We start from the raw sequence: 12,815 nt of genomic DNA, 5'->3' as shown, positions 1-12,815 counted from the left end.
ATATTTTGTAATATTAAGATGAATGACATCAAGAAAACAAGTACTTGAGCAAAACTACTTCTATACACATCCAGTAAACTCTCCAGTAAATAACACTTATATGATAACCCTGAGTGTTATATTAAGAGTGTCAACTTAAAATAGCTAGAACACATTTAACCAGTAGCTAAAACACCTAAAACATTTCTATTTTAAAAACCAGTTAAATCTTTCAGAATGTCCCAGAAAATAAAATCATCTGGAAAGATTAGTCTTCCAAAGTGTCAAGTGTTTGAGGTTTTACTGATTTCAGGAATTTTACATCATAAATTTATCTCCATTAACTCACTAGTTGAACTAAAGAATGGGCAAGTGAAATATATGATGCTTGTAAATATATATGATGTTTGTAAAAACAAAACATCTTAGAATTTTACTTAGGGTTACATATTTTCTATCTAATGACAGGAAAAAACAAAAAGAGTGTTTTCTGTAATAACATGCCAATAATTACTGATGTATACACAATAAATTAAAATGTTTGAAAAATTAAACCAAAAATACTTTAAAATGTATAAACTTTTAAAGTACAAATAAAATTTGTAAAAATTGGTAAAAAAAAAAAAAAAAGTACAAAACTTACCTCAGACACAGGTTCTTGTTCCTTAGTGGGAGCTTCATTTTTCAATCTTAAAAACAAAATTAAGTTTTGAATATTTTATATTTACAATGGAAAAATATGAAACAGTTCTTTTTTGCATGTTTAAAATAATCAAAATGTAAATCTAAACTAATGTAGATTTGTAAATGATTTCTACACATATTTTAAAGAAAAAAATGCACAAAATAGATTCAATAAATGTGCTAAGTAAATTAATACAGGCATGTATTTCTTTTCTAAACATGAGAGCACTTAAGAAATTCTCTATGTTAAATATAATATAAATAAAAGACATAATATATTAGTAAAACAATTTCAAAAAAGGAATTACTTTACATTTAAAAAATGAAAGCAGGTTATATGCCTCATATATTAATATTCATGAGTATTTACTATTATAGGGCTTAAAAAATGAGAGAAGAAAAATCCTATCTATTGTGAAATTAAATATAATGCTATTTTGAGATATATTATAATTAAGGTGGCAAACTCACAGAAATAATTTAGAATTCTGAAGGAAATAGTCTCCTAAGAGCCTTCATAAGCATAGCTAAATATTAACTATGAATTTCTTAAACCTGGTTTCTAAAAATAAAAAAAAATAATCATAACTTAGTACATTAAGAAAGGCATATGCCATCTAAAAAATCTTTTGAAATAATATAAAAGCTAGCTTTCCCAAAAGATCTTTTAGAAACTGCTGATAACGCAATATTATTTGCTTTTATTATACATTAAGCTCAAGTGTAAACCATGTATTAGTCGAGTGCCTACCTGATCTAAAATGCCATTCATATAGTTAAGTGTATTCATTATTTTATGAAGGTATGGCTATACTTAAAGATTAATACATTTAACATAAGCAACAACTATATTAAATTAAATTTCATGTACACAAATGAAGACATATAATACAACAGAAATATCAAGTATCCTAAAAGCTACTCTCATGGTTAGTCAATGAAATATAGTTAGCAAACGTCCCTCTTTTTTCTCCATTCTCTGAAGGTACACTGAAAAAATTAGGTCAATAAATGCTAATACTTTACTAGATATTAATAATAACTTGTATAAAACTACTTATCTATATTTTAGTTATTTCATGACATTGCAAATAATTTAAAATTGAGCATGTACTTTTTTGTTCTTTTACACCATTAGTGTATTATAATTTATAACTAATTTACTAAACAAATTTACATGAATAAAACTTGCAGAAAGACTGATAAAATGCATAAATGTCAATCATTTTGGGAGTTAAAGGTTTTATAATTCTCTTAAGTGTTTAACTGTGAAAAATGATATTCACCCAGATAAAATTTCAAGTGTTTAGTCTAACTTCATTGCTTTAATGATTTGTACAGGAAAATGATAATCTTAAGAATAACATGTACAAAGTACTAAGAAAATATGAAAACGTAGTCTGAAGAAACAAAAAGTAAACATAGGATTAATGAAGTTTTAAAATAAATTTGTATAGGGATGCCTGGGTGACACAGTTGGTTAAGTGTCTGACTCTTCAATTTTGGCTCAGGTCATAATCACACAGTTCACGAGAGTGAGTCCCACGTTGCTTGGGATTCTCTCTCTTTCCCTCTGCCCCTCTCCCTCTAGAACACACATGTGCATTTACTCTCTGAAAAATAAATAGATTTTAAAAACCTTTAAAATAAATTTGTATACTACAACTGATATTTATTTCTAAGCAGTTAATAATTTTAAACTCAGCTTGAAAAACTGTGAAACAAACTGGTCACAAAGTAGTTTAAGAATATTTTATATAAGAATTTTCCTTCTCAGCTTATTATTGAAAATATTATCAAAGATCAACCTTACACTCTTACATAAGAAACATTACTATGCTTATTATCATTTTCACATATGGCTGTCCTAATGAACTGATTTTATTCAACAATTAAAATGAAAGCCATTAAGCATGTGTTACTATTATTCCTGCCATTTCAATTGGAGAAACTGAGTCCTCCTACTATCTCCGGAAGGTAGGTTAGTGACAGAGGTTTTTATTACTCTTCATTTTACTGGCTAAGAAACTGGTAAATGAGAACAAAGTAAGTTATTGAAATAATTAGCACCAAGAGGCTTATAATCCCTATCTTAACTATCCTGATATTCTGTTTATGGAACAGAATTATAATAACAAGTGAAATACTTAAGAAAACAAATATTAAAAAACTTTAACTGAGTTACAAATTCATCACTAAATTGTACACTACATTTTTATAACTACAAAAGGATACTCTAAGATTAACAAATTTTAATGCAACTCATTAACATTAATTGGAAAAGAAAAAAAATGTTCTTACCTGTAATTCTTATTCATTAAAGATACCTGCTGAAATAGTCATCATTTGAGATACTCAATTGCTTGGCAGAAGACAGTGAAATTTGCTAAGCTCAAAGTTCTGAGCTAAAGACCTGCTATTAGGTAGTTACACTTTTCACCCAGGAATGTTGCAATTTTTTATAGAAAAATGTAGTACAGCATTTAAAACAAACACTAATATTTCAGTGTAAAGAGAACAGAAAGACTGGTGATCAACTTCAACAATGATTAGAGATCAGGATTGCAAGTAAGTTATTTTTCCTCTGTATGTGAACTTGCTGAAACAGATCTTTCTGATAAAGGACAATCCTTTCTCTCTAAAGTTTAAAATAAACGAAATGTCCCTGCTTGCATTTTTCTGCAGGTCACATAACTAATCCAAGGCTACATGCAAAATAAATATTTTGGGTCAATTACATTAGTGTGTTCTTTTGAGGTTTCATTCATACTATATCCATAACCATGGGGTAGAAGAAGAGTTATAAAGGAAAAACGTTCAGATTCATTTCAGCCAGGTCACATTCTTTCCTTCTAATTACACTTAAAAGCCAACAATTTCAATGAGTTTTGAAATGTAATCTTCAATTTCAGAATTTCAGAAAGAAGCTAAAAAGTTGTAAAAGCCAATCAGTTCTTAAGATCTTCCACTTAGACATTCAAGACTGGATTTAAGACTAATTAGATGTCCACCATTTCTGATAATTTGTTGTGGGAGATGTTAGTGGATATGCAGAAAGGGTAAATGAGCTAAACATTTACTAGGTTGCACACGCATCACTATTGGGCTAAGAGTTCCAGTCCGAAGACACAGTCCCTCCTATCAACGTGTTCACCATTACCATCAAGGAAACATATGGAAGCAAATGCTAATGGAATTGTTGAAAAACAGACATCTATATGATGGAATGATGGTACCAAGGACTGAGCCACTATGAAGGGGAAACATGCAAGAAAGCAATGAATATACTCCAGTAAACTTGGTTTTGCAGCAAGAGCAAGGGTTAGCAAAGCAGAAGAAAAGGATTCAAGGCAGTGCAAAAGCAAAGAAGTATGAAACAAGACAACAATGAGACAACCTGAGTGGTCTCATATACCTGGAATGTAGGGAACAAGGGAGAGGTGTCAAAAAGACAATTGAAGAGATAGCAAGGGTAACTTCAGGAAAGATGCTGATTGCCTGGTAAAGTGTTTACGCTAAGAACTTTAAGACTAAAAGGAAAGTATGATTAAATTTGTGCATCAGAAACACAAAGGGTAAGGGTGCCTCGGTGGCTCAGAAGGTTGAGTATCTGACTCTTGATTTTGGCTCAGGTTACGATCTCGTGGTCATGAGCTTGAGCCCTGTGTGGGTCTCTGTGCTGAGTGGGGACCTTCTTGGGGTTCTCACTCTCCCCCTCTCTCATACTGCCCCTCCCCCACTTTCTTCCTTCTCTCTCTCTCCCTCTCTTTCTATCTTGCTCTCTCTCTCAAAACGAATAAACATTTTAAAAAAGAGAAAGGGTAATATTGGGAGAGGATAGGCTCCACTCACGAAGTCCAGAGAAGAGACAGTTAATGTCTGTCTCAACTAAAGCAGTGTTAATAAAGAAGAGGAAGGTTTAGGGAAGCAATAAATAAGATAAAACCAACAGAATATAAGTACCAACTTGATAAAGATAAATGAGCAGAACAAACAGGACCATCTACATGTCTGCCTCAAGTAGCAAGAGAATGTTAATACCATTAGCCAAAATACGATATTCAGGTAGAGAAACAACATATATTGAGAAAACCGAATTTGTGATGCTTGTAGAACATTCAAATGGAAATATTTACTACTCAGATGGGCTCAGTGTTATTTACTTCATCTTGAAGGAAAAATTCCAACCATCACTTCCCAACAGATAACCCCAGAGTCATCATCCAAAACTTTACCCACCCCCATTTTTATTAGTTTCTTTCCATCAATCAACAATTCAGTTCAGAAATATCACAGTAGATGAGAATTAGACTTGAGTCCTAGGAGATTGTCCAACTGCCCCTGCCTTGTGGATGAGAAAAATCTGAGGCCCAAAAATGCTAAATAAATCTATTAAGCAACAGAACCAGGATTAAAAGTGATGGCTCTACTTCAAATTTCCACTGCATTGCTTCACAGCCAATTCCTTTCCTCTGAATCAGGCTCCCTTATAATGATTCCAAGAAAAGTGAAAAAAGCTAACTGATCTCTCTGCCTCTGGATGTTTTCCACTCTTAAGCATGCTGAGTATCACTGCCAAATTGATCTTACTAATAGACCAATTTATGCCATTGTTTGCTGAAATGTCCTATTGTCGGTAGTACATCATAGATACACTGCTGTAAAACTGGGAGGCTAGATTCTGGTCTCAATGCTGCAAGTGTGTCAGTTGTTGCATACCCTCCAGCGAAAAAACTGAAGTTCAGTCCCATCTAGCTCCTCAGCCAATCATAAACAAGGCAGGAAGTACATGTGTAATCACAAGTACAAGCAGAGAAGCAATAGCGTACACTGCTTATTAGTTTGGTCTCTGAAGACAGACTGCCATAATTTAAATGGAGTCTCTCTACTTGAAAGCTATATGACCTTGAGCAAATTATATATCTGTATCTCAACTGTCTTACTCGTAGAATTATCCATAAAATTGGCATATATCTCATTAATTTGTGAGAATTAAATAAGTCAATAAATATAAAACAGAAGAGTGTTTGGCACATTACATGTGCTCAATAAATGTTAGTTATTATTAATGACATGAGTTGGGAGTCAACCTTATTGCCCAGAATTTACTTGACATTGTACCACACAGGCTCTTAAAGCCTTTTACCACTTAAATATCCTCCATATTTTGAGATTTCCCTGCCATTCTTCCCCCAACTCTTAGAGACAATACATTAGATAATAATTTTGATTGCTGGTCTACTCCTGTTAGGACCACCTTATTTGCTATCATATGAAATTATCTACCCATTTCTAAACACCTAGGTATGATCTAAAGTTAGGCAAGATAAGAGTAAAAAATTATTCTATACAGAGAGAAGAAAGAACTAGAGACAGGAATCAAGAGAAACAAAATATTTGTGTGTGAAAATGTGAAGCAAAAAAATTACATAATAAGACCATTAGTGAAGGCAGAAGATTTTAATGCCAGACTAGGGCTCTATTTTGTTATTTTGTTGGCAATATTGAATTAAACCAGGAATATTTACAATAAACAAAAAGCACCATCAGGACCAGAAGACTGAAAAAATTAGTAATCTTAGAATCAGTGGCAGAAGCTAGTATACAGCTTATCCTAAATGAAGGACTACACTAAAGTTTTGTTTATCTTTTCATTTCACTGAATCTCCTATCATGCTCTGCTTACCAGATATCAAAAATAGAGGTCCAAGCTGCCAGGAACTGCCACATTTTGACACACAACTCCTACCTACTGACTTGTAATTACATACCAGAGGCAAATATATTGTACCCGCTTTGAAAAGGAAAAACTATTTTAGAATTGCTCAAGATTTGGTCTGACATATTAATGTTCATGGTAGGTAAGAGAAATCTAAGGGCTTGGTCCCCCAATATCTCTAAACCTAGTTACATTTCAACAGTTTAGGGAAGGTAACCACAAAAGATTCTGAAAAATCAAAGCAATCTTGAGAAAGAAGAACAAAGCTGGAGGTATCACAATTCCTGATTGCAATATATAATACAAAGCTGTAGTAATCAAAATGGTATGGTACTGGCACAACATACATAAATCAATGAATCAGAAAAGAGAGACTAGAAACAAACCCTTGTATTTATGGTCAATTAACCTATGACAGTGAACACTGACAAAACTCTACAATGGGGAAAAGACAACTTCTTCAATAAATGGTGCTGGGAAAACTGGACAGCTACATGTGAAACAATGAAACTGGACTATTTTCTTATACAATACACAAAAATAAGTTCAAAATGGATGAAAGATCTAAATATGAGACAGGAAAAAAATCAAAATCCTAGAGGAAGACAAAGGCAGCAAACTATGACCTCGGCCATAGCAATCCATTACTAGACACATCTCTGGAGGCAAGGGAAACAAAAGCAAAAATAAACTATGGGACTTCATCAAGATAAAAAGCTTCTGCACAGCAAGGGAAACAATCAACAAAACTAAAAGACAACCTACGGAATGGGAGAATGTATTTGCAAATGACATACCTGATAAAGGGTTAGTATCCAAAATCTATAAAGACTTAATCAAACTCCCAATCAAAAACTAAATAATGCACTTAAGAAATGGGTAGAAGACATAAATAGACATTTTTCTAAAGAAGACTAAAGAAGTCTAAAGAAGACTTCCATATGGCTAACAGACACATGAAAAGATACTCAACATCATTCATTATCAGAGAAATACAAATCAAAACCACGATGAGATACCATCTCACACCTGTCAGCATGGCTAAAATCAACAATACAAGGAAACAACAGATGTTGGCAAGGATGTGGAAAGGGGAAACTTCTTACAATGTTAGTGGGAATACAAACTGGTACAGCCATCTGGAAAACAGTACGAAGTTTCCTCAAAATTTTAAAAATAGAACTGCCCTACTGTCCAGCAATTGCACTACTAGGTACTTACCCAAAGGATACCAAAATACAGATTCAAAGGGGCACAGGCACCCTGATGTTTATAGCAACATTATCAGCAATAACCAAATTATAGAAGACCCCAAATGAATGGATAAAGAAGATGTGGTGTGTGTGTGTATACATATATATTTATGTATATACATATATAATGGAATATTAGTTAGCCATCAAAAAAAACGAAATCTTGTCATTTACCATGATGTAGATGGAGTCAGAGTGTATTGTGCTAAGTGAAGTAAGTCAGAGAAAGACAAATACCATATGATTTCACTCAGGTGGAATTTAAGAAACAAAACAGATGAACAAAGCAGAAGAGGGAAAATAACAATAGAGAGATGGAAGCAAACCATTAGAGACTCCTTTAACTACAGAGAACAAACTGAGGGTTGATGGAGGGTTGTGGATGGGGATGGTCTAACTGGGTGATGGGTATTAAGGAGGGCACTTGTTGGGATGAATTCTTGGTGTTATACTTAAGTGATGAATCACTAAATTCTACACCTGAAACCAATTTTACCATATATGTTAACTAATTAAAATTTAAGCAAAACTTGATATTAAAAAATGCTTTTGGTGCTCCTGGCAGCTCAGTTAAGTAGCCAACTCTTGATATCGGCTCAGGTCATGATCTCATGGTTTATGAGATCAAACCCCGCATCAGGATCTGTACTGACAGGGCAGAGCCTGCTTGGGATTCTCTTTCTCTCTGCCCCTTCTGTGTTCATGCTCTCTCTCTCTTTCTCAAAATAAATAAGCTTAAAAAAAAAAAAAGCTTCTGTACAGTGAAGGAAACCATCAACAAAACAATAAAGGCAATGTACTGAATGGGAGAAAATATTACAAGTGATAGATCTGACAAAAGACTAATATCCAAAATATATAAAGAAGTTACACAACTCAACAGAAACAAAACATTTCAATTAAAAAATGGGCAGATGACCTGAATAGATACTTTTCCAAAGCAGACATACAGATGGCCAACAGTCACATCAAAAGATGCTCAACATCATTCATCATCAGAGAAAGGCAAATCAAGACCACAATGAAATCTTGCCATTTGCAATGAGATGGATGGTGCTAGAATGTATTATGCTGAGTGAAATAAATTGATTAGAGAAAGACAAATACCATGATTTCATTCATGTAAAATTTAAGAAACAAAACAGATGAACATATGGGGGGAAGGGGAAGAGGAGAGAGGGAAACAAACCACAAGAGACTCTTAATGATAGAGAACAAACTAAGGGTTGATGGAGGGAGGTAGAAGGGGTATGGGCTAGACAGGTGATGGGTATTAGGGAGGGCACTTGTGATGAGCACTGGGTGTAGTATATAAATGATGAATCACTGAATTCTACTCCTGAAACCAATATTAACTGTTAACTAAAATTAAAAAAGAAAAAAACCCACAACATATTGATAGATCACCTTAAGAGCTGTCATAATGGCTAAAATAAAAAACACAATGATGAGGTGAAGATGTACAAAAAAAGGTGCACTGTTGGTGGGAATGTTAATAGTATGGCCACTATGTAAAATAGTATGTAGGCTCCTCAAAACATTAAAAATAGAAATACCACATAATCCAATAATTCCACTACTGAGTATCTACCCAAAGAAATGAAAACATAAATTTGAAAAGATATATGCACCCCTTTGTTCATTGTGTAATTTATATGGAAACAATCCAAGTAGCCATCAATATATGAATGGATAATGAAGAATATACATATATATATATAACTTGTACATATATGTGCATAAATATGTATGCATGTGTATATGTGTGCAAATATATATGTATGTATATATAAAACACTGCAATATTACACAGCCATAAAGAAGGATGAAATTTTACCATTGTGACAACATGGATGGACCTAGTAGGTATTACAGTGAAATAAGTCAGATAGAGAAAGACAAATACTGTATGATTTCATTCATGTGTGGAATCTAAAAAACAAATTAATAAACAAACAAGCAAAAAGCAGAATCAGACTACAAACTGACGGTTGCCAGAGGTGAATGCGGTGGGGAATGGGCAAAATGTGTGAAGGCGAGTGGAGATCCTGGCTTCCAGCAATGGAATAAATCAGGGTGCAGCATAGAGCATATGGTGAATGATATTACAATAGTGTTGTATGGTGGCAAATGGTAGCTACACTTGTGGTGAGCACAGTATTTACAGAGTTGAATTACCATATGCTGTAACCTAAAACTAATGGAACATTGTGTGTCAACTATACTCAAAAAAAAAACAACAACAAAAAACTAGGGGCCTCAGGTGGCTCAGTTGGTTAAGCGTCTGACTCTTGATTTCGGCTCAGGTCATGATCTCACAGTTTGTGGGAGGCAGCCCCACATCGGGCTATGCACTGACTGTGTGAAGACTGCTTGGGATTCTCTCTCTCCCTCTTTCTCTGTCCCTCCCCCACTCACACTCTTTCTTTCTCAAAGTAAATAAATAAACTTTAAAAAATATCTTTTTAGTTTAGAGAAGGAAATAAGCCCAAAATAAATTCCATGTATCTCATAAATGAGATCAGTTTGCTTTTTTCCCACTAAATCAAATATATAAAATAAAGACACTGACCATTTTGAATACTTAAAGTTCTTTCAATTACATAATGTTCAGAACAAATAATTTCTCCAAATAATTTCAGAATTTCACAGGAGAATAATGGAATGATTTCTTACATACTCTTCAATAGTTAAAGTATTCAATGGAAGCACACATATTTAAAGAAAAATAGTATTCTTAAATATAAAACTTAATTTAGAAGGTTGTCATTCTGTTTCTAAAAGAAAGCTTTTACTTACTTTAGTAAGTAAGAGCTTACTTACTGCTTACATTTATGAAAGATAATTAGTGACTTACTGGTATTGTTTAGAGTAGTATAATAGTGATATTTCTCTTTGGGAACAAGTCCAGTTTCTCTGTTAGTATAGCATTTCACAAAAATCACAGAATGTAATATATACATGGTATTAGTGGTTTAACTGTATATACATGGTATTAGTGGTTATCAAATCAGTTTACTGTGTGACCCTGTAAAGATGTGGACTCAGTGTCTACAACTCTGACTGCCTTATTCTGTAATTACTCTGATGGCATGAATTATATGCCTTATTCATATAGTTTCCATTTCTAGTACATGATTCAAGGTCTTGCACGTAGAAGGCAAGGGTCAAGGAATATATGGGAGGATTATTTATTTACATTACACTATTAAAGAGCCATGCAGTTACAATTGATGTGAAGTATAAAACACAGCAGCCAATCTGAAATAAGGCAGAGAAACTCAGTTTCAACAAAGTTTTCTGTTTTCATTTCTTCCTAGTACTCTTTTAAATTAGGAGTATGTAATAAAATATAATATAAAATTTTATTTGTAAAATATCTTACATTTCTTCAATCTTCTAAATAATGGTATAAAGATTATTTTTATTTCACAAATGAAACTGAAGTAACTTGAACATAAAGTTAATAAGAAAGATGAGTCTTGAACTCTGATATTCATTGTACTTTGATTAAAACAAACTTAAGAGGTAACTGAGAGAACTAAATCAACTTCTAAAATCACTTCAAATGGTGGCTTTTAGAACATTTGACTCAATGAATAAAGGGGACAATTGGTTAAGTACCCCAGTTTTCTAAGTCTGAGGTTTTGTAGATTTATTACGGACTCACACTGTCAAGATATATTAGAGGCAAGTATCTTTCTAACCTGAACGTCTGTCAAGAAAATTAAGCCCTGAAAAATTTACCTTGCAAAGCCCTGAAAATTTACTTATATTCCATGTTATAGTTAATTCAACCAGATAGATATAAGGGAGAATACAGAGGAGGAAGAAAATGAAAATAAGGGAAAAACAAATAGAAAAGTACAAGTCCATGACTGAATTACAATTTAACATTGTAAAGTTTTTTAAACAATCATTTCGAAGGTCTACAAAAGGAATAGCCACTTTACTACTGGCACAGTTACACATTTCCATATAACTAGTAATATGGAATAAGTAGCCAGGAAATGAATGCCTAGTAATAATTTTAAAAGTTTTCTTTTAAAAGGGGATTCTAAAAGCTCAAAAGGAATGTTTTCCTCCTCAACAAAGAAAATTATGTACTAGTTTTCAACAAGCTGCTGTTTCAGTCTCCAGGAAAGAAAAGTCAGAACTATACTAAATCTGACATTAAAGAATTATACCAGATGCAACTGAAGCACTTCAATGAGATGCCATACACCCAGCAGTTTGGAGGAATGTACTGCAAGAACTGTGAACTAAAAGCCAAAATTACAAATAACTACAGTGCAAAGTGATTGCACTAAAACTCTCAATGATGAGAAGATGCCACTGACAGGTAGTTCCACAGGTCCCCTGTCATCAGCAGTAGCAGTAATTACTGTACTAACAGCAGTAATAGCAGTAACCGGAAGAGCCGTAACAGTAGTAGCAGTAGTACCAGCAGCAGCTGTAACAGCAATGGCAACAACACACATTTATTAACTACTATTTGTCAGACCAATGCTAAATAATTAAAATTATTTAAGTTAATATTTCAATTATTTAAGTTAATAACTAATTTAATTTTCACACATTATGTCTTTTTCCTCTATCGACCCTGTAAGGAATTATTACAGACCTTTCACTGATGAGGAAGCTGAGGCTCAATAAGCTGGTTAGATACACAACTAGCATTTAAACCTAGGGCTGCCTTATTTCAGAGGTGTACTCCTTTCACAACACCATGCTTCACAGTGGGATGGAGACAGATATTTTTCAGTGTGAAGGATTCGAAACTATAGGCTCCTATATTTCAGTAAACGACAAAGAAAAGGAGATGCACAGTAGTTACTCCAAGTTTGGAGATGACAGCAAACTCTTTCAGGTAGTCAAATACCAAAGCGACTACAGTGAGGCTGCAGAAGGATCTCAAAATCAGAGAGATGTACTGGAAATATGAGATGAACAGCAGTGTAGTCAGCATAAGACAGGATAATTAGGCCGAAAGACTGTTTTTACTAATTATAAAATACAATTATGACTAAAGGGAACCTAGGAGCATTCATAGACATTCTTGAATAGCAGTTTGGTAAGCATTAGATACCAAAAATCTAATGGTAATGACTAGTATTTGCTTTAAAAATAACTCTAATATATATATATATATATACTCTAATATATATATATTAGATTAG

General features: G+C 33.3%; 1 protein-coding gene across 5 annotated transcripts in view; it reads right to left on the bottom strand.

The window, feature by feature from the left end:
* The window catches only part of ZNF280D (zinc finger protein 280D), a 135,045-nt gene that overhangs the window by 26,678 nt on the left and 95,552 nt on the right, over nucleotides 1-12,815 (bottom strand). For all 5 annotated transcript variants that reach the window (XM_077748128.1, XM_077748116.1, XM_077748122.1 and 2 more), the window contains one exon: nucleotides 623-668. In XM_077748128.1, the coding sequence (XP_077604254.1) occupies nucleotides 623-668 (46 nt within the window). The remainder of the gene's footprint in view (nucleotides 1-622; nucleotides 669-12,815) is intronic.

This window comes from Crocuta crocuta, unplaced genomic scaffold, assembly GCF_008692635.1.
Source record: "Crocuta crocuta isolate KB4526 unplaced genomic scaffold, BGI_CrCroc_1.0 scaffold130, whole genome shotgun sequence".
NCBI lineage: Eukaryota > Metazoa > Chordata > Mammalia > Carnivora > Hyaenidae > Crocuta > Crocuta crocuta.
Note: the sequence above shows the minus strand (reverse complement) of the source record. Positions and strands in the feature narration are given on the sequence as shown.